General features: G+C 52.8%; 1 protein-coding gene across 6 annotated transcripts; it reads right to left on the minus strand.

The window, feature by feature from the left end:
• Window positions 1-207: 207 nt before the first annotated feature.
• On the minus strand, window positions 208-15,829 carry LSR (lipolysis stimulated lipoprotein receptor). 6 transcript variants are annotated; one of them, XM_084771091.1, is made up of 10 exons: window positions 15,425-15,829; window positions 14,236-14,580; window positions 8,020-8,139; window positions 4,928-4,984; window positions 4,215-4,361; window positions 1,621-1,782; window positions 1,462-1,521; window positions 1,241-1,369; window positions 436-1,070; window positions 208-345 (listed from the first exon to the last, which is right to left on the minus strand). In XM_084771091.1, the coding sequence occupies exons 1-10, from the start codon at window positions 15,516-15,518 to the stop codon at window positions 310-312; spliced, it is 1,785 nt and encodes a 594-aa protein (XP_084627217.1). In that variant the 5' UTR covers window positions 15,519-15,829; the 3' UTR covers window positions 208-309. The 6 variants fall into 6 exon arrangements, with proteins under 6 accessions (XP_084627217.1, XP_084627216.1, XP_084627219.1 ...); XM_084771090.1 differs by having other exon boundaries at window positions 1,241-1,372; window positions 15,425-15,827; XM_084771093.1 differs by lacking the exon at window positions 4,928-4,984.
• Window positions 15,830-18,229: the final 2,400 nt, after the last annotated feature.

Raw genomic sequence — 18,229 nt, forward strand, 5'->3', positions numbered from 1 at the left:
GGGAAGCCGGGAGCGTGGTGATGGTGGCGGGGTGCGCGCGCACGGGCCCCGGTGGCGAGACGCGCATGCGCACGCGGGGCAGGGCGGAGGCGGCCCCGGGGCACGTACTCTAGGCGGCAGGCCAAGGAGGAGACAGAAAGGCCTGTCTGGTCCCTTCCCTGCATCGGTACCCCCCCACCTCGAGTGGCAAAAAAGACGCCTAGGAACTTGTGATTAGGTATTTTATTAGGCTCGGCGAACAGCTTCATTCATGTTCCAATTTAAAAAAAAAAAGTATAAAAGCTACATACAAAAAAAAAAAGCGTGGGATCAGACGACTAAACTTTCTCGACTCAGGGCCAAATTCTGTAAAGGGAGAAGAGGAAAACAGTGTGAACTGGACGGGCTTGGGGGGAAAAGGTCTGGGATGTCTGAAGTTACGGGGTCCCGGCTCACCTTTTTCATCCTACGCTCCCTCGAGGCCTGGGAATCAGTCTCTGAGTAAGGCGGAGGCGCTGGGGGATAGTAGCCCTCTCCTTCCTCCTCCTCCTCCTCCTCCTTGTAAAGTCTCCTTCTCTCTCCAGACCCCTTTTTCTTTAAGGCCTCTTCTATTAGTCGCCCATCATACTGAGGGTCCCGTGACCTGTAGCCAGCATCCCGAGGATCTCGGGCTCGCTGACGGGATTTGGGGTCAGCGTGCCGATCCCTAGATCTGAAGTCATCATAATAGTGGGGATCTCGGGAATGTGGCAAGTCCCGAGGATCCTCGGGGTCATAGAGGTCATCCCGGCTGCGACTTCTGGGAGGTGCATAGGCCCGACCTCTCCGTCCACTACTTGGAGGAGAAGACCGCCCTGACTCGGTGGAGCCAGGCCGGTTGATATTATCCAGAGCATCCACAGAGCGGGCACGAGGCCGCCCGGACCCCCAACCACCCCTCGGCTGTTCTTGAAGGGGTTCCTGCTCCCACGTCCTGGGACTCCGCGGGGAGTGGTGACTCCACTCCTCATCCCTTATCGGGGTGAGGGCAGGAGCCCTGGAAGGCCGAGATCGCCAGTCATCTTCATGGAGGGAGGTGACTTCACTCATGGCTGTGGAGAAGGGAGATGTCGTCACTGATACTAAGATGGGTCCAGCCTTGTCACCCACAGGCTCACACCTCCCCTGAAAGCTCCGCAGGCAAGGAGTTTGCACAAGACTGGTAGGAAGCATGCTTTACCCCCCCACCCCCCACCCCTGTAGACTCAGGTCTGCAGCTCACCCCGTTCCACTCGGCCGTTGGGAGGGCCAGGCCGGGAAGGGTCAAAGTTGGCTAGCTCCTTCTCCATATAGTATAGGACCCTCATGGAGTCATCCTGCTGGCTAGCCTGGATCCTGTAGCCACTTCGAACTTCTGAGGAGAGGAACAAGGTGATTGGTTTGGAGGGTGCATGTGGGACCAACCTTCTAGACACACCAGCCTCAAAATAAACAGGTCCTTACCTGAAGATACACTGCCGTCCATGTCACGCATCAGAGGTACCTGGGAGCTGTGGCCACCGACTAATAGAGATTGGTTGTCAGTGACTGACTGCTCGGGCACTCCCCTGCTACCTTCCAGCCCTCTCCCACCCCTTGTGTGGCTTCCCCCAGGCCTCTCACCTGAGCTATTCCTGTCGAAGTCTCCAGGGTATCCGTAGGTAGGGCCCATGGGAATCATGGCAGGCGGAGGTGGTGGGGTCTTGGCAGGAGAGAGGTGGGTATAGATGCTGGGGGCATAGATGCTGGGGACACCTGAGGTGGCCGCTTTGCCTGCAGCATAAACTGGGAGGGCAAATTGGCAATGAGAAAGGCGATCAGAAAGAAACAGTCCCGGGATGAGATCCTGGGGGGCCATGGGTCTGCGCCCCCATACCACTCCTGCAATATTATAGGCTAGGGGACACAGCCTTCACCAAGTCTCCAATACCCCGACCCCCAAGGTCTCTCTGTGTAATAGCCCAGTTGTCCTGGACTCACTCTGTATACCAGACTGGCCTTGAACTCATGAAGATCTGCCCGCTTCCACCTCCCAAGAGCTGGGATTAAAGGTGTGTGCCACTATGCCCAGCAAGTCCCCAATTTCTATCTGAGATTAGGAGTGTACACTGGTAGATCAGGGTCCCGATATGCACATTGTGGTGGCTTGCCAGCAGCTGACCTTGGAAAAGTTTCATGGGAACTTCAGGGTAGTTGTCTGTGTCTGTTTTTGTACTTGGAAAGGATCCCAGAACCTTACACTTCCTAGGTATGCCAATATAGACCTTGATTGAACTTGTGATCCTCCTGCCTCAGCTATCACAGACACCAAGAATGAAAGGCTTGCATCTAAAGGCACTCCCTTTAGGTAAACAAAGCCCCTGTTCTGTGCCCAATAAGCTGGGGCAGCCTAGCCCATACTGTGGAAAAGTCTGTTGGACCACATCTTGTCACCTCCCAGCTGCAGTAAGTGGAGTCAGGTTACCTACTTTGCCTGTACCGCAGAGGATTGGAGTACAGTACCTGGGGCAGGGGAGGTGTTTCCAACTACTGGCCACCCCCTTCCCCACCCAGCTGATCTGAGCTTCACAGCTCAAGGGTAAATTCTTCCTTCTCAGGCTAGAGGCTGGGTGGCAATTCCTAACTCATCTCACCTGATCCAGCCAGGCTTGGTACAGGCCTATAATACCAGCCATTATTTTACAAGTCTGGGTGTGGTGGGGGAGCGGGGCACATGTGTGCATTTTGAGTGTAGGTACCCATGGAGGCCAGAGGAATAAGATAGCCCTGGAGCTGGAGTTAGAGGCAGTTGTGCCCTGCCTGTCCTAGGATTAGAGAATCAAATTCTGGTCCTCTAGCTGGGTGTGGTGGTGCACACCTTTAATCACAGCACTATGGAGGCAGAGGCAGGCCTGGTTTACAAAGTGAGTCCAGGACAGTCAAGGCTACACAGAGAAACCCCATCTTGAAAAACAGACAAAAAAATTCTGGTCCTCCGCATATGAGTCAGTCTTCTTTACCACTGAGCCATCTCTCCAGTGCTTTGTTTTGTTTTTGTTTTCCCCCCCAGAGACAGGGTTTCTCTGTGTAACGGCCCCAGCTGTCCTCAAACTCACAAAGCGCTGGGCCTAAAGGTGTGCACCACTGCGCCCAGCTAACCTCTCCAGCCAGCCTGAGTTAGGAAGACGCAGTCTTGAAATAAGTAGAAAGAGGCCCGGGAATGTAGGTTAGCAGCAGAGTGCTTGCTTAGCGTGTTTGAGGGCCTGGGCTCAATACACAAGTCATGGGCCCTCTTCGGGACTCCACAGCCTTGGAGGCTCTTTGCTCCTCTGATTTGAAAGCAGAAAACTTAAGTGCTCAGCTCTTTTCAGGAGGAGCCCCTTCATTAGCTAAGTGACTGGCTAGGTTATAATTAGCAGCGTGCTGGTACTTCCTGTAAGGCCGTAAGGAACAGGGGCAGAGACCACAGGAAGAAACTCCCGCAGGAAAGTTGGGTCCCTCGGGATAGGACAGTGGAGTCTAGATGGAGGAAGTGTCTTGGGACCCAGACCCAGCCTTAGGGGGTCACAGCTCCTGGGGTTCCCCCCATATCTGTAAAATGGTCCAAGAGTCCCTGCTAGCACGGTCAGTAAAAACAGAGAAAGCTTGTCCTCGAGAGCCGTGGTTCAAGCATACGGTTTGGCAGCTTCATCCTGGCCCCTTCACAGTAGTCCCTTACTGCGTGGAACCCAGGAGGTTAGGACCCTAACAGAGACGGGAGCATAAGACGTGCAGACTCAGCTTGGTTTCTTACCTTCCCACTTGAGGTTTTTGTTTTGTTTCAGACAGGATCCTGTGTAGCCCAGGCTAACCTTGAACCTAGTTCCCTGTGTCTACTTTTCCACCCTGCTGAGACTGCCTGGGAGCATGGCCACAGAGGGAACTTTACTTTCCTGTGAGTAGTATCTTGGAGTGTTGGACATTAGCCACGGCCATAAACCATCCTCTCAAAAAGGACAAGTTCAAGAGTTAGGGCTGGAGTTCAGCGGCAGCATTTGCCTGGCACGCACAGGGCCCTTGCTTCAGTCCCCAACACAAGGAAAAAAGAGAGGCCTCCAACATGAATGAAATTAACAGAGAGGAGCAGGTTCTCCATGGCCTGCTGTGGACACTGCCTTAGCCTCCAGACCTGCAAGGCAGGCTAGTGTGCCCAGCAGAGCTCCAGTGGGGGGAGGGGGTAGCAGGTGAGGGACACTTACGGGCCTCAGGGCAACAGCACTTCTCTGGGCAGCAGGGACACCTGACATAACAGCAGCAGGTGTGCGGGCAGCACTGGCACCAGCAGATGCCCAGGAGGAGGAAGAGGAGGAGGCCCGCCAGGCAGACCACGACCACAAAGAGCCAATCTGCAGAGACAAGAGAAGGGCACCCTGAGCTGGGAGGGATCAGTAGGACACCCAGGCTCCACAGGGTGGTGGTATGGAGCCAGCTCTGACACAGGGGACTATCTGCAAAGCTCCTCAGAGAACCTGCAACTACAGCTTGGTTCTCTGTGCCCAAGGCTAGGGCGCTGCAGCTGAAGGACACCAACCCCACTATAGCTTGGTTCAGTCCCCACGTGGGAGACCTTATCCTGAGTTGAAATGGACAGAAGCGGAGAGCATGAGGGAGCCTGGCTGGAGCAACACAAATAGCAGCCCTCAGGAGGGGAAAGAGCCACAAGCCCATACCTGAACCCCAGAAGGACAGAGCAGTTACCAGTCACTCGAGTCCCCTGCCCACACCCCAGAATCTCCTCAGCCAGCCCAGGCCACCCCAAGCCCACAGCCAGGCCACTAGACATCACAGAATGGGGCAGGTTTAGTGGAGGGCCACAGCGAGAAGTAGTTAGGGGGTAGGGAAGGTACTAGAAACAGAAGCAGTCTACCAGGGGCCCCCGAGAGAAGCCCCACCAGGGATTCCACCCCCATACCTTCCAAGGGCCCCGCCCGAAAACCAGGTAGGAGCTCAGGGGCCTCTGAGGTCCTGCCTGGAGGGACAAAAGAGAAACAAGATTATATTGGCCATGGCTGGGAACAGCCAGCTTCAACTGACCAGTGGAAAATGTGCCCTTAGCAGAGAGAGGGAGACAATGTGACCCAGGGCAGTCCTGGCTGGTGGTATATGCCTTCTACCCGCCGTAAGGGCCCCATCACATAGGCCATGGATCCTGAGTTTGATCTCAGCCCAGCACTCCATCCCTCCCACCAACGTAGGTGATGGTAGGTATAGTAGGTGTACCCTAGAGCCCACCAAGAACTGTTTACTGGTTCAGGTTGGTCTTGAACTTGAAGCAATCCTGCTTGCGTCAGCCTCCCAAGCTCCAAGATTGCAGGCATGAGCCACAACTCAGGGCTCAAAATGAGGAACTTTTGAATGGCCCACACCCATGCACATAGTCAACATAACGGACTTAGTTTTGTTTTTGTTCTTTTTAAAGATGAAAGAATTTGGGAGGGGAACATATTGGGGGTATCTGGGGCAAGCTGGAGATAGGGAGTAAGGTACGTGCATATATATAAAACCAAAACACACATGTATGAAATTACCAAAGAATAAATTATATAAAACTTAAGATTTAAATAGCAAAATATGGGGGGAAAATCATGATAGCAAGTATATAATGAGTTAGCTCTATAAGGACACAACTAAAATATAGCATATCTATTTTTGAAGTACTGGGGGCTGAACATAAGCATATGTTTTACTCCGCAACTACACTACAGCCCATAATAGTCTTTTTCTGTGGAATTGAGGGGCCATGAAAATCCTATATGGCCCTGGTTCTGTGACCTGGAAGGCTTGAGCTCTGCTCATAAATTGGGTCACACACATAAGTTTTAAGACCATCATGTCTCTTCTCAGATGCCATGGAGGCGCTGGGTCCCACTAGCATATGTCGGGAAGGGTGCGTGCGTGTGCGCCCACATGCGCTCTCCACACCAGCACACCTCTCTCCTGGGCACTCGCACCTGGCAGCTGGGTGTGGCGGTGTATACCTCTCTAATCCCAGCACTTGGTGGCTGAGGCAGGAGCACGAGGAGTTAAAAAACCATAGCCCTAGCTACATAATGAATTAAAGGTTATGTGAGATCCTGCCTCCCAATAAATAAACAAATTAGCAACCCAAAACATGTCCAAGAAACCAAAACTTTGCATAGTGTCAACAGGTATGTGCTCCTCTTCCTCGGAGAGAGCAAAGCCAAGGTTTCCACAGGCTCCCTAACATACTGCCACCACCCTACTGACTAACAACATGCAGCTGAGTGATCTTGGGATCTAAAAACCTCAGTTTCAGGCAGTTGTGGTGGCACACGCTATGATCTATGCACTCAAGAGGGAGGACAGATTGGGGTTTGCCACCTCAAGCCACTTTCAGCTACACAGTGAGACCCTGTTTCAGGGGGAAAAAAGGCTCATAGTTCAATTTTAACACAACAAATGCCTAGAAATAAATCACTAACATGGCACAAAACTTATGAGCTCCTGAGTGGTTCCATAAACTGCAGATGGTGCAAGCCAATAAAGGCCCTGAGGTCGTAGGAGGATGGACTCTACCACATTCCCTTTGTCCTGCATCTCGAGACCGCTGGACCTGTTCCCAGCATGCACTTGCTTACTTGCTGTGAGGATGGCACCGCACAGCTGGAACTTCCGTCACATGCAGCACATGTCATACAAGACAAAGTCCTGGCTTCTGACTGGCCCAGGCAAGGAAGCCACCTGGTCAGACTGGAGACCCTGGGACACCTGGCCCTACACCTGCCATCCGCACTGTTTCAGACACACTCACACTCAACCTTACACACACTGCATAAATCACACACAGCACTACCCCCAAAGGGCAGAAGACAAACTGCTTGGACAAGGGACTCTGTATACTGTGACCCTGGGGATGTGGCAGACCTCAGTGGTCCAACCTGTTATACAGCTAGCCTTTCAGACCCAGAACACAGAAAAATATTCAAAAGAAAATGCCGCCAGCTATGGTGACGCACGCCTTTAATCCCAGCACTCCGGAGGCAGAGGCAAGTGGATCTCTGTGAGTTCGAGGCCAGCCTAGTCCATAAAGTGAGTCTAGGACAGCCAAGGCTACACAGAGAAGAAACCCTGTCTCCAAAAAACAAAAACAAAAAACAAAACAAACAAACAAAAAAAGCCACTAACTCCCTTTTTAAACAGGTCTCACTATGTAGCCCAGGCTACCTAGAAATTCACTGTGTAGCTCAGACTAGCCTGAAATTCAATATAGCCTAGATGGTATTGACTCAGCCTCCCAAAGGCAGAGATTCCAGCATGGACTACCCCTCCCCCCCCCCCCCTCAGAACCCACCACCTTATCAAACATGCAGACTTGTTTTCTTGCTGTCATCCTCTCAGCAACAATGTAACAGCTTAACTGTAACATACTTGCTTTGGCAGGTATTCTAAGTAACCCTGGACAATGGAAAGGTTACAAGAGTGATCCACTGGTTTCCATAGGGACCCCTGAACAGAAGCCACCCCCAGGTCAGGGAAGTTCTCACTACCGATAAGTTTTGCCCTTGTTACTTGCTTGTTTGTTTTTGAAACAGAGTCTCTCTTTTGTAGCTCTGTATGTCCTGGAACTTGCTATGGAGACCCCGCTAGCCTCAAACTCAAGAGATGCACCTGCTTTTGCCCTGAGGTCCCGGGATTAGAAGCATGCGCCACCACACCGGGTGTAGTTAGCGGTAGAGACTAGTTAGCGGTAGATTCCTCAGTTCTAGCCACTCTTAAACTTTGACTCGGGGGAGGGGGGGTGGTAAAAAAAAAAAAAACTTTGACTCTGGCCGATTTGAAATGCCACAGAGGGAAGAGTCCTGCCTGGGGTGCAGGGCACAGAGAAGCCCAAGTGACTGGCAGTGCTGCAAAGGGGCAAGCAAAGCAGGCGACAGGGCCCAGCACGGTAGCTGGATGACAGAGGGTGGACACACAAGAGTGGACAAAGGCAGTACGAGTCCCCGCACCCCCCTTCCAGGGCCCTCTGCGTCCTACCCCACTCACCAAGGACAATGAGCTCTGCGTAGGCCTCGTTGTTCCCTTCCAAATCTTGGGCGGAGACCACCGAGCAGTAGTACACCCCACTGTCCCCCCACGCCGTCTGCTCGAAGGTCAGGTCAGCATCTGGGTCAGGAGAGGACAGTATGAAGACACTTCAAAGGAAGGCACTCCTGAGACCAACCGGGCTGAGGCCCCTACAGCTTAGCAAGGGTGCCGGGCGCGATGAGTCAAGTGAAAAGTAGTCATTAGTCGGGGCTGGAGAGATGGCTCGTCAGTTAGGAGCACTTGCTACTCTTGCTGGGGACCCAGGGTTCAGCTACCAGCACCCATATGACATCTCCCAGCCATCTCTAGCTCTAATTCCAGGGGGTCCAATGCCCTCCCTGATGTCCCCAGACACCGGGCAAGCATGTGGTGCACAGACATAAAATAGGCCAAACAAACCAAAAAACAAACACACAAAAAACCATTTACACGCACACACACAGAAATTAAGTATTAAATAATGAGGTTTCATTTGTTTCGTACAGTATCTCACTATGTTGCTGGCCTCCAACTGGAAACTCTGCTTCCTCAGCTTTCTAAGCGCTGGGGTTGGAGACGAGGGCCGCCCTACACAACCAAAATGAAATCATTCATCTAATAGCATGCTACCTCTTATGTATTGCTATGAACACCAAACATGGGTTATTTGGAGATGTCTGGGTGTTAGGCACGGTAGCACAGGCTGTTCCTCCTGAATGGTCTCAAGCTGATTTGGGCTTACATAGTATGACGATCCTATCTAGTCCAGCACACCCAGCCCCTGACTTAAGAGCCTTAGGACTGACATAAAGACGAACCCAAACCAAGTCCAGGAGGTGAACATTCTCACTGTGGTTTGGGGGGTGAGTTATCTGTTGTGGAGTGATGACTTAACCCAGCCAACGGCGGGCCAGGGCCTGTGCTTTCAACCCAGACACATGCTTTTGGTTTTTTAAATTTTTTTTTTTTTTTACCAAGTCTGATCTCCCTCATCAAACCTCAGGGGGTGGGGTGCAAAGCTAGGAAGCCAAGCTAACTAGGCCAGATCCTAGATAGGAGATGCCTGGGCACCAAGGAGTGGGTGTGACAGGTGTGGGAGAGCCGCAGACACTCCCAGTTCCAAGCCCACTCCCTCCCGTTCCGTCCCCACATTCCAGGTCAGTCCTAGGGCTTGGGGACGCTGTGCTCAGAAGCAGCCCCCAGGGAAGGAGCCTGCTAATTACAGCACTAATGAAAGTCTTTTTGGCACATCCGGTTTCCTCTCCTCAGGCCCTAATTAGTTACATCCTTTCATCCGCCAGGCGGGACAGGGAAACCTCTGCTTGCAGACTCTGCCTCAGTGGTAAGCATTTCTTCTGGCCAATAGAATCCCAGGGGATCATGAATGAGGTCTTCTCAAGCCACAGGCTCCTGATGACCCACCTGCCACCTGGTCCCACGGGCCCAGGAGCCTGCATGACAACCTGTCCACCACACCCATGACAGCAATTAACTTTGGGTGCCCAAATGCACCCAACTGGGACACCAGCTACTAAGGACTAGTTTCCTCTCCAGAATCCATGTAGATCGTGCCCAGAACGGTCCCCAGGCCTGCAAAACCACAGCATTCTCTCTGGTTGCTGGCTTCCAGCCTGTCCTCTGTGCCGCGTTACTCAAGCCCCAACCTGGAGAAGCACTGCCTGGGTACCCCCAACTCACACGGCCTACCCACTGAACCCTGTCACTCTGCTCATGTGCTAACTCCCACTTCTTCACCTGTGGCAGAAGAGTCAGCCTCAGTCACCTAACTCCACAGAGGGCTACCCTTCTCCTTAGCTTTTATTGCTTGTCCTAGAATGCCAGCTACCTGGTTATCAAATAAACAACGTGGCTGACGGCATGGCCTCGTATGTCTATAATCTCTAGCTCTGGGGAGGCCTCAGCTAGAGGATGGAGTTTGAAGCCAGCTTGGTCTACGCAGGGAGACCACCTCAAACCTTACCCTGCAACAAACAACAAAAAGCAGACAACAAACCGAATACGCCAGCAAGTGCGTAAGCAACCTTCTTTAGAAATCGAAGGTTCTCGCAGTTCGGCCAGGGATAACCCTGAGGTTCCCTGGCCTTTCCAGGGGATTGTGAGGTCAGGGTTATTTTTCAGCACACACTACCTGCTCCCTTAACCTCTCAGGAACATTCAAAGGCATTTTCCATGTGACATATAATCTCACAGCGGCCAAAGCTGCTTGGAAAATCTAGCTCTTACTGAGCTAGACATGTAGAAGTAGAAAACAGTCCGATTTAAGTCATTTAAATTATTTTTTTAGTTTGGGGATTTTGTGTGTGTGTGTGTTGTTCATAAAAGTTATGTTGTAGGTCAGGCGTGGTGGCGCACACCTTTAATCCCAGCACTCAGGAGGCAGAGGCAGGCGGATTGCAGTGAGTTCGAGGCCAGCCTGGTCTACAAAGTGAGTCCAGGACAGCCAAGGCTACACAGAGAAAGCCTGTCTCCAAAACCCACCAATAATAATAATAATAATAATAATAATAATAATAATAATAATAGGTATGTTCTTTATTGACTGACTTTTTTGTGGTTGTTGTTTTTGAGACTGGCTGTTCTGGAACTTACATGCTAGTTTGCTAATTATAAAAAGCAAAAGCTTGATCCAGATGTGATGGCCTAAGCGTGTTAATCCCAGCACTTGCAAAGTTGTGTGAGGATGGCTGAGTTCAATCCCAGCCTGAGCTGTAGTGTGAAATCCTGAAAACAGAAACTCCCAGGGGTCCTCAGGAGTAAGACAGTTCGGAAGCTCTAAGAAGAATCTAGAACCTTCTTGTGCTGCCTATCAGATGGTGCCAGGCACGGGAAGAGGGGGCTGTGCAGCTTTGGGAAGGCTGCCCAGGCTGACCTTGGAGGACTGAGAACTGAATCCCTCTCCAAGGTCAGGCTCCTAGCCACTGTGGGTTGCAGATCCCCGTCTGTCGTAGACATCTATCTGTACCCTTTTTTCACACGAACCCACTTACGTTCCTAGGGTACAGCAGTGGGTTTAGGGTACTGTGAATCAGGGCACCCAGGGTTAATGCTCTTGGAGATACCATGAGGGGGCCCTGGATCCACGGGATTGGCTGGTGGTGCCCGGCTGACTGTTCTGTCTCCCATGGGCCTATGGTTTTGGTCGCTCCTCCCTGGGCCATGCACTCTACAGCAATCCCCTCCCACAGCTGAAGGGGGGAACAGGGACCCCCTGCCACGGGAAATGATTACATAGGCCAGACATGAAACAGGGGCCTCCAGGACCATTATGTAGGCCTTGCTGTATTGTGTTTGGCCCATCTGATGTTTTCAGAAGCCATGAAAAGGAAGGCTTTCCGGCTTCTTTTGATCACTTCGGAGGCCGGGGACCACCTTCTTCCTGTGGAGCACACCCTGTTCCTGGTCCCTGCTGCCCCCCACCTCCTACACACCCCGAGATCACAGGGGCTGGGCACTAAATTCAATGTGTGAGGTGAGAGGCCAAGATACTGGTCTCCAGTGGGAACAGAGGCTGGGGTCTTCCACACAGCTATGTCCTGACCCCATATTTACACACAGCAGAGGAGAGCCGCATAGTTTAGGAATCCTCAGGGTCTTGTTCAGACTGCTCTCAGAATGGGGGGGGAGGCACATGGCTCCACTCTACAGAAGTTAACACTAACGCCTCCGATATAACACCCCCACACACCCCAAAGCAAGATGAATGGAAATGGGGTGCTGGGAGATGAATAGTTGTTTTTTCCATCACGCTTTTCTGATGCAGTTCTTGGGGGACAACCCATGTCCTTCCCCATACTAGACAGGCACTGCACCACCAAGCTGCGTCGCAGCCCCCTTTGGAGACAAAGTTTCACTAAGTGGCCAGCGCTGGCCTTGAATTTTGATCTACACACACACACACACACACACACACACACACACACACACACCTCAGCCTCCAGACTAGCAGCTAGGGACAGGCTACACTTACTTTCACTCTTAAAAACTAGGAGGGTGGGGTCTGGAGAGATGGCTCAGTGGTTAAGAGCGCTGCCTGTTCTTCCAGAGGTCCTGAGTTCAATTCCCAGCAAACACATGGTGGCTCACAGCCATCTGTAATGTGATCTGATGCCCTCTTCTGCAGATAAAGTACTCATATACAATAAATAAATTAATTAAAAAAGACAAAACAAAAAAACAAAAAACCCAGAAGGGTGGGTGGCCTTAAGGACACCACCGAGAGATCCACCTCTTTGTCCTCGAAGCTGAAGAGGAAGTTAGCTCTCACAGGACTTCTGAAAGGATGGCCACTTCCTTACCACTCCTGAGATAAGTCAGCAGGAGACGCCCGGCTCTCTGGGCCACGAGGTATCCCCAGGATACACCCTGATGGGCACGGCTGAGCTTTGCGTCCCTCAGAGCACACTCAGTGCCAGCCAGCCTTCAAAGATGTCCTTGGTATTTGTGGTGTCCTGATCAGGGTTGGGCAATTAGGCCCAGTGTGAGCCCCCAAGAAGCCCCCCCTCTCTCTCTCCCCAGCCTCAAGAGCAGTGGAAACTTAGGGGTGAGTTTCCATGGAGATCAGGGGGACCCTACCTTTGTCCTCACAAGGGGAGGGGGAACACTGCAACCAAGAGTCACCCCACCTCCTGTGCTCCCACGCAGAATCAAAACCAACCCAGTAAGGCACATTCATTACCTGGGAGCCTGCACCCCTGGCCACTGCTGTCTCTGTATCTTCCCTCTGCCCTTTGGATTCTTCAAATCTCACAGTGGCAAAGATGGCATGTCCCAGTCAATCCACACACTAAAGCTATTTTCTTTGTAGCTTGTAAAGTTGTCTGAAATCTTCCATCTTTCTTTCTTTTTTTTCCCTCCCTCCTTCTAAACTCCTGAGACAGGGACTCACTAGCCAGGCTGGCCTCCAACTTGCTACATAGCTGAGGGCGGTCTTAACTCCTAATCTACCTCTGCCTCCCCAGTGCTAGGATGACAAGTGTGCACCTCCATGCCCGCTGTGCTCGCTCTTCCTAAGACTTCTTTCCCCTGCCAGTCTCACTTCTAAGAGGTAATCTGGGGGCAGGGCCAGCACCTGGGCTATTCTGCTCACCACTCTTTCCCCAGTGTTTCCAAGAGCACCTGGGGCACAGTAGGAACCCTGACAAACAACCAAGTCAGTGGCTGTGGATATGACTCCGTGGAAGAGCACTTGCCTAGAATCCACCAGTGAGGGGCTGGGGGAGGGGGGGGAGCGGGAGGGGCACAGCTCAGAGGTAGAGCATCTACCCGGCGCGCACCAAGCCCTGGGTTCCATCTCTAGCACCACCAGAGAACAAAAATAATGGACGAGAGGCCGGGGGGCGTGGTGGCGCACGCCTTTAATCCCAGCACTCAGGGAGGCAGAGGCAGGAGGATGGCTGTGAGTTCGAGGCCAGCCTGGTCTACAAAGTAAGTCTCGGACAGCCAGGGCTACACAGGGAGACCCTGTCTCGAAAAACAAACAAACAAACAATGAATGAGTGAATGGGTGAGTGGAGACTAGGCTGCAGTGGTTCGAACCCAGCTGCTGTCAGCTATGTGACTCCCTGCAAATCACTTGTCTCTAAAGGCCTGGGGGGGGGGGCGAATGACAATAACAGAATGGAGTCATTCAATTACTGTGTGGTCTACCTGACTTAATCCACTTCAGGTAAATCAGGCCTTGGGTCTCACTATATGTAGCAGGTGCTGGTCTTAAACTCAAGAGCCTTCTGCCTCAGCCTCCCCAGTGCTGGGGTTACAGGCGCGCTACAACAGCTGACTGAAGCATCACTCCTTACCGCTGGCATTTTCAGTACCAATTATTACAGTAACCCCCCCCCCCTGAATCTCCTCTCGTTTCTGTTGTTTTTGCTGCAGGCCTCTGACACTAAACAGGCATGTTTAGTCTGTCTCCCTTCCAGGACCGTGAACTCCGTAAGAGAGTGATTTGGTTTTATTTCTGTCTGTTGTTCCCAGAGCCTGGAACGAACTCGGTGTACGGTGGGGGCTGTACTGTGGGATAATGGGATGGAAGGACAGACGGATGGATGTGTGAGTGGGTGGACAGGTGGGTAAGCGGGAAGGACCCCTCCCTTCATTAGGCCACTTAAGACAGACACACTCAAGCACTCTCACCCCCACCACCCACAGAGCCTCCTCCCGCCTTGCCCCGCCTACTTCCTGTGATGGTGATCCTCCTGCCTTGGTAGTAGTCTCCCAGGGTTACAGCATTGCCCTGTTTGGTGGCCACCACCCTGACAGTGCGTACACTGTCCTGGCACTCCACATAGGGGTTGTAGCCAGGGTTGCCAGCTGCCAGCTGGGCATTTAGCTGGTTGTCCACGCTTGCAGGGGAGAAGGCATCGGCGACACGGTCCCGGCAGAATGACTTGTACTTCCAGATCACGATGGGCACCGTGAGGCTGTTGCTCATCTGATAGTTGCAGGGCAGCGTCACTGGCTGGAACAGGATCACTACGTGGTAGGGGTCAGACACAGTCACCTGGACGGCGCTGGCAGGGTCTGAGGATAAAAGTATAGTCATCAGGGATAACTGAGCCCTGGGAGGTACCACAACAGCAATGCGCCTGACATCCTGCTGTCTTTAATCCCTGAGACTGGTTTGGCAGATCGGATAATTATGCCCATTTTATACACCCACGGGGCTGAAAAGGGAAACATTTGCAGCCACACAGGCCAGGTACCTAGAATGCTGCCCACCTCTTCCCTTCTCAGAGACTCCTCAAAATGCACACCCAAACGTAGATGGAATCCCTTGACCCCTACCCGAGCCAACATTCAACAGCCTAGGTGAGCGCTGGCCAGCGGGAAATGGAATAAGGTTCAAAAGTCCACTCTACAGATACCTGGGAGGTGGGCGGGGTGCGGAATCCCCAATTCCACACCCACTCCGTGGCAGGGCACTGTTTCTTGAGCTCTTCGTCTAATCCAGCCCTCTAGTGCCCTCTCCCCGTTACCCCAACACTTAGAAATCTTGGGGTGGATCCAAGATCTCAAAGGCTGGCCTTTGCCGTAATCGGCGGGCCCCTGCTCCTGTTCACAAAGGGTCCCCTTCTCGGGACAGCTCTCAGGTTTTAGGATCCGCAGTTTCACTTCCTGTTGTCTCCAACAAAGGCGGAGGAGAGGGCTGGGCGCACCACAAGAAGAAATTCCCTTCCTCGGGCACACAGGGGTCTCCCCAACCAAGCGGGTGCTGAAAGTCTCGAATCTGAGCTCTCGTACCAACCATCACGGGCCCCCACTCCTTGGTAGCGTCTTCTTCAGGGCAGGTGAAAACTGCGGGCCTCCATCCACCTCCTGTAGTGCCCTCCCGCCGTCCCACAGCACCGGGGACCCCACTCCTTACCTGGGCAGTGAAAGATGAGCATGAGCCACACGAAGACCACAGTGGCCGGGTGGACGCCGGGCGCCCCAGCACACGCGCTGGCCGCCGCCGCCATCGCGGCCGTCTAGCAGCGACGGTGCCCGCGCGTCCCCTCCCAAGTATTCTGAGAGAAGGGGGCGCGGTGAGCACCAAGGCCAAGAAGGGTGCGTGCTCCGCCAGGCCCCTAATTCAAGTCCATTTTCCCCACACTGGAGGAGTTCTAACCTACAAAAAGAACTTAAACGAAGCTCATGCCTTCGGCCCCCCGAGACAACTGACCCGGCGCACTGTGGCTCTCCGGGTCACTCCACCCCCGGCGCATTCCCGGGAATGGATCCGCCCAGGTACACAAGGGTGGGAGCCCTGGGGCTGGGCTTGGGGGTGGGCGGCGGGGGAGGGGCTTGCGGACCTCCCTCCCCGGAAGTGGGCTGGCTCAGGTGCGCTCTGCCTCTAGGGCCTGAACCAAGTGACCGCTTAGCCAGGAGGGCCCCCGCACCATAGGCGACCTGTGCAGCCACCTGCTGCTCTGGCTAAAGTTGATAGGATCGAACTCCTTGAATACAGAGACCCTCTGAGGGTGCTCCACCTGCTGAAAGGGGCAGGGCCCTGCCGCGCACCTGTTCGCTCCTGGTCCACACCCCTGTCCCCAGCACCAATGGACCCGCCTAGGTGCGTCCTGCGGGGTGGTGCCAGGCCGAGCCAGGTCCCGGCTGGCAGGGGAGTGTCGGTGACGCTGTCCGCCTTCCCACTCTCGTACCGGTTGGGGAGGTGCTGAGGTCTTTCTGGGCTCTGCAATTGAATAATTCGAGGAAGCAATGAGGTCCCACTAGGAGGGATGCTCTGACCACGCAGGGGACGCTCGTGGGGGGACAGAACTTTGAAAAAGTTGAACTCGTTCTTCGACACTTTATCCTTACTACTTTCCCTTTCATCCTAACCTAAGGTTTCTTTCCCACCTCCCTCTCGGGCATCCCTCGCTCCAGGTCAGGCTTCCGGAAGTTCTGATGCGTAAAGGCGCTGAGCCAAGACTGGAGGCTAGGAGACCTGTTTCGGTTCAAAGGTTCCCAGGACGTCACCTGCACCCCAGGCGCGGCTGGTGGCTCTCGCCCTTCTCAGTAGGACGTTGCTGTCCCCTGGTGGCGTCGAGGGGAAAACGCGTTCTGGGAGACTGTGAACTGGCCACTGCTTGTGGATTGGGAACCCCTAACATTTTCTTTTCTGTTTTGTAAAAGCATGTCGAATCGCATCCTTCCGCGCAGAACTCTCCCGTAGACCCCTCCTGATTCCCAAGCAAAATTCAAAGCTTACATCGGCCTGATTGCCCCTCCCCAACGTCACTTTGAGCTCTTCACTTGGGGGCTTCAGACGTTCACACACATGACTGCTGTAGCTGCCAGAATTCCCTTCCTGTTGCCGACATCTGATCCCACTTCCCTTAGGGCAGTCTTCAAAGGCAAAGGCGGCTGATAAAATTTCACCCAGTTCATGAGCCATCATGGTTTAAAGATACAGGAAATCACCACGGGCATCATTGTTACCGTCTGTAACCCTTGACTTTGTTTTGTAGACATCACAGTTACAAAATGTTACCAAGTCACAAAACTTGGTCACTGTCTTCCAACATAGGAAAGAAAGAATCCATATTAGATTGGAACCCACCCTAACCACCCCATTTTCACATGCCCTGACTCCGAACATGTCTTATGTCTGAGAGTGGGGTGTCAGCATGTATCCCAGAGCAGGAGACCCCTTTTTCTCCACTTTGAATCATTTACTGCATTCTGATATTTTACTAGTCACATTTCTTTCTTTCTTTCTTTCTTTCTTTCTTTCTTTCTTTCTTTTTTCCCTTAGTTTTCGGGACAGGGTCTCTCTGTGTAGCCTTGGCTGTCCTGGACTCGCTTTGTAGACCAGGCTGGCCTCGAACTCACAGCGATCCGCCTGCCTCTGCCTCCCGAGTGCTGGGATTAAAGGTGTGCGCCACCATGCTTGGCTACATTTCCACCACCTATCTTATCCCATCCTAAAGACGACATGGCTAGCAAATATTTCATCCCTACATTTCCCAGCCCTTCTGTAGTTAGGGGTGTGTGTGTATGTGTGTGTGTGTGTGTGTGTGTGTGTGTTACACGGTCAATTATAGTTAGTAGCATATATGCAAAAGTTAACATGGTAGCCAGGCGTGGTGGCGCACGCCTTTAATCCCAGCACTCGGGAGGCAGAGGCAGGCAGATCGCTGTGAGTTCGAGGCCAGCCTGGTCTACAAAGCGAGTCCAGGACATCCAAGGCTACATAGAGAAACCCTGTCTCAAAAAACCAAAAAAAAAAAAAAAAAAAAAAAAAAAAAAAGTTAACAGGTTCCCCGTCCCAGTCCAGAGCATTTAATGGCTCGTATGTGGCACACGACCCTCTGCCACAGCAACCGGTGGTGTTTCAGATGGCATCTGTAGGGACCTTGTGGAGACGCGCGCTCTCCACTAACCAGTGCTGGGCATGACTGTGAAAACAGAATGGGGTTATGAAACTAAGATCCCAGAAGAGGCTCCTTAGATGACGGAATCTAGACAGTCAAGATCAGTACATTAAAAAAAAAAAAAAAAAAAAAAAGCCAGGCGGTGGTGGCCCACGCCTTTAATCCGGGAGGCAGAGGCAGGCGGATCGCTGTGAGTTCGAGGCCAGCCTGATCTACAAAGTGAGTCCAGGACAGCCAAGGCTACACAGAGAGACCCTGTCTCGGGGAAAAATCAGTACATCCCATTGACACCAAGGGGCTGATTTGAGGAGGAT

The sequence above is a fragment of the Acomys minous genome, assembly GCF_964271855.1.
Source record: "Acomys minous genome assembly, chromosome: 20".
Lineage (NCBI taxonomy): Eukaryota > Metazoa > Chordata > Mammalia > Rodentia > Muridae > Acomys > Acomys minous.

What these genes read in the sequence shown, in the direction of transcription:
- LSR (XM_084771090.1), bottom strand. Translation starts at nt 15,518, where the DNA reads ATGGCGGCGGCGGCCAGCGCGTGTGCTGGGGCGCCCGGCGTCCACCCG. An exon ending in GAGGATCACCATCACAGGAA is followed by an intron (nt 8,140 to 14,235) that starts GTAGGCGGGGCA and finishes CTCCTGACCCAG; the next exon opens with ATGCTGACCTGACCTTCGAG. An exon ending in TCGGGCGGGGCCCTTGGAAG is followed by an intron (nt 4,362 to 4,927) that starts GTATGGGGGTGG and finishes TTGTCTCTGCAG; the next exon opens with ATTGGCTCTTTGTGGTCGTG.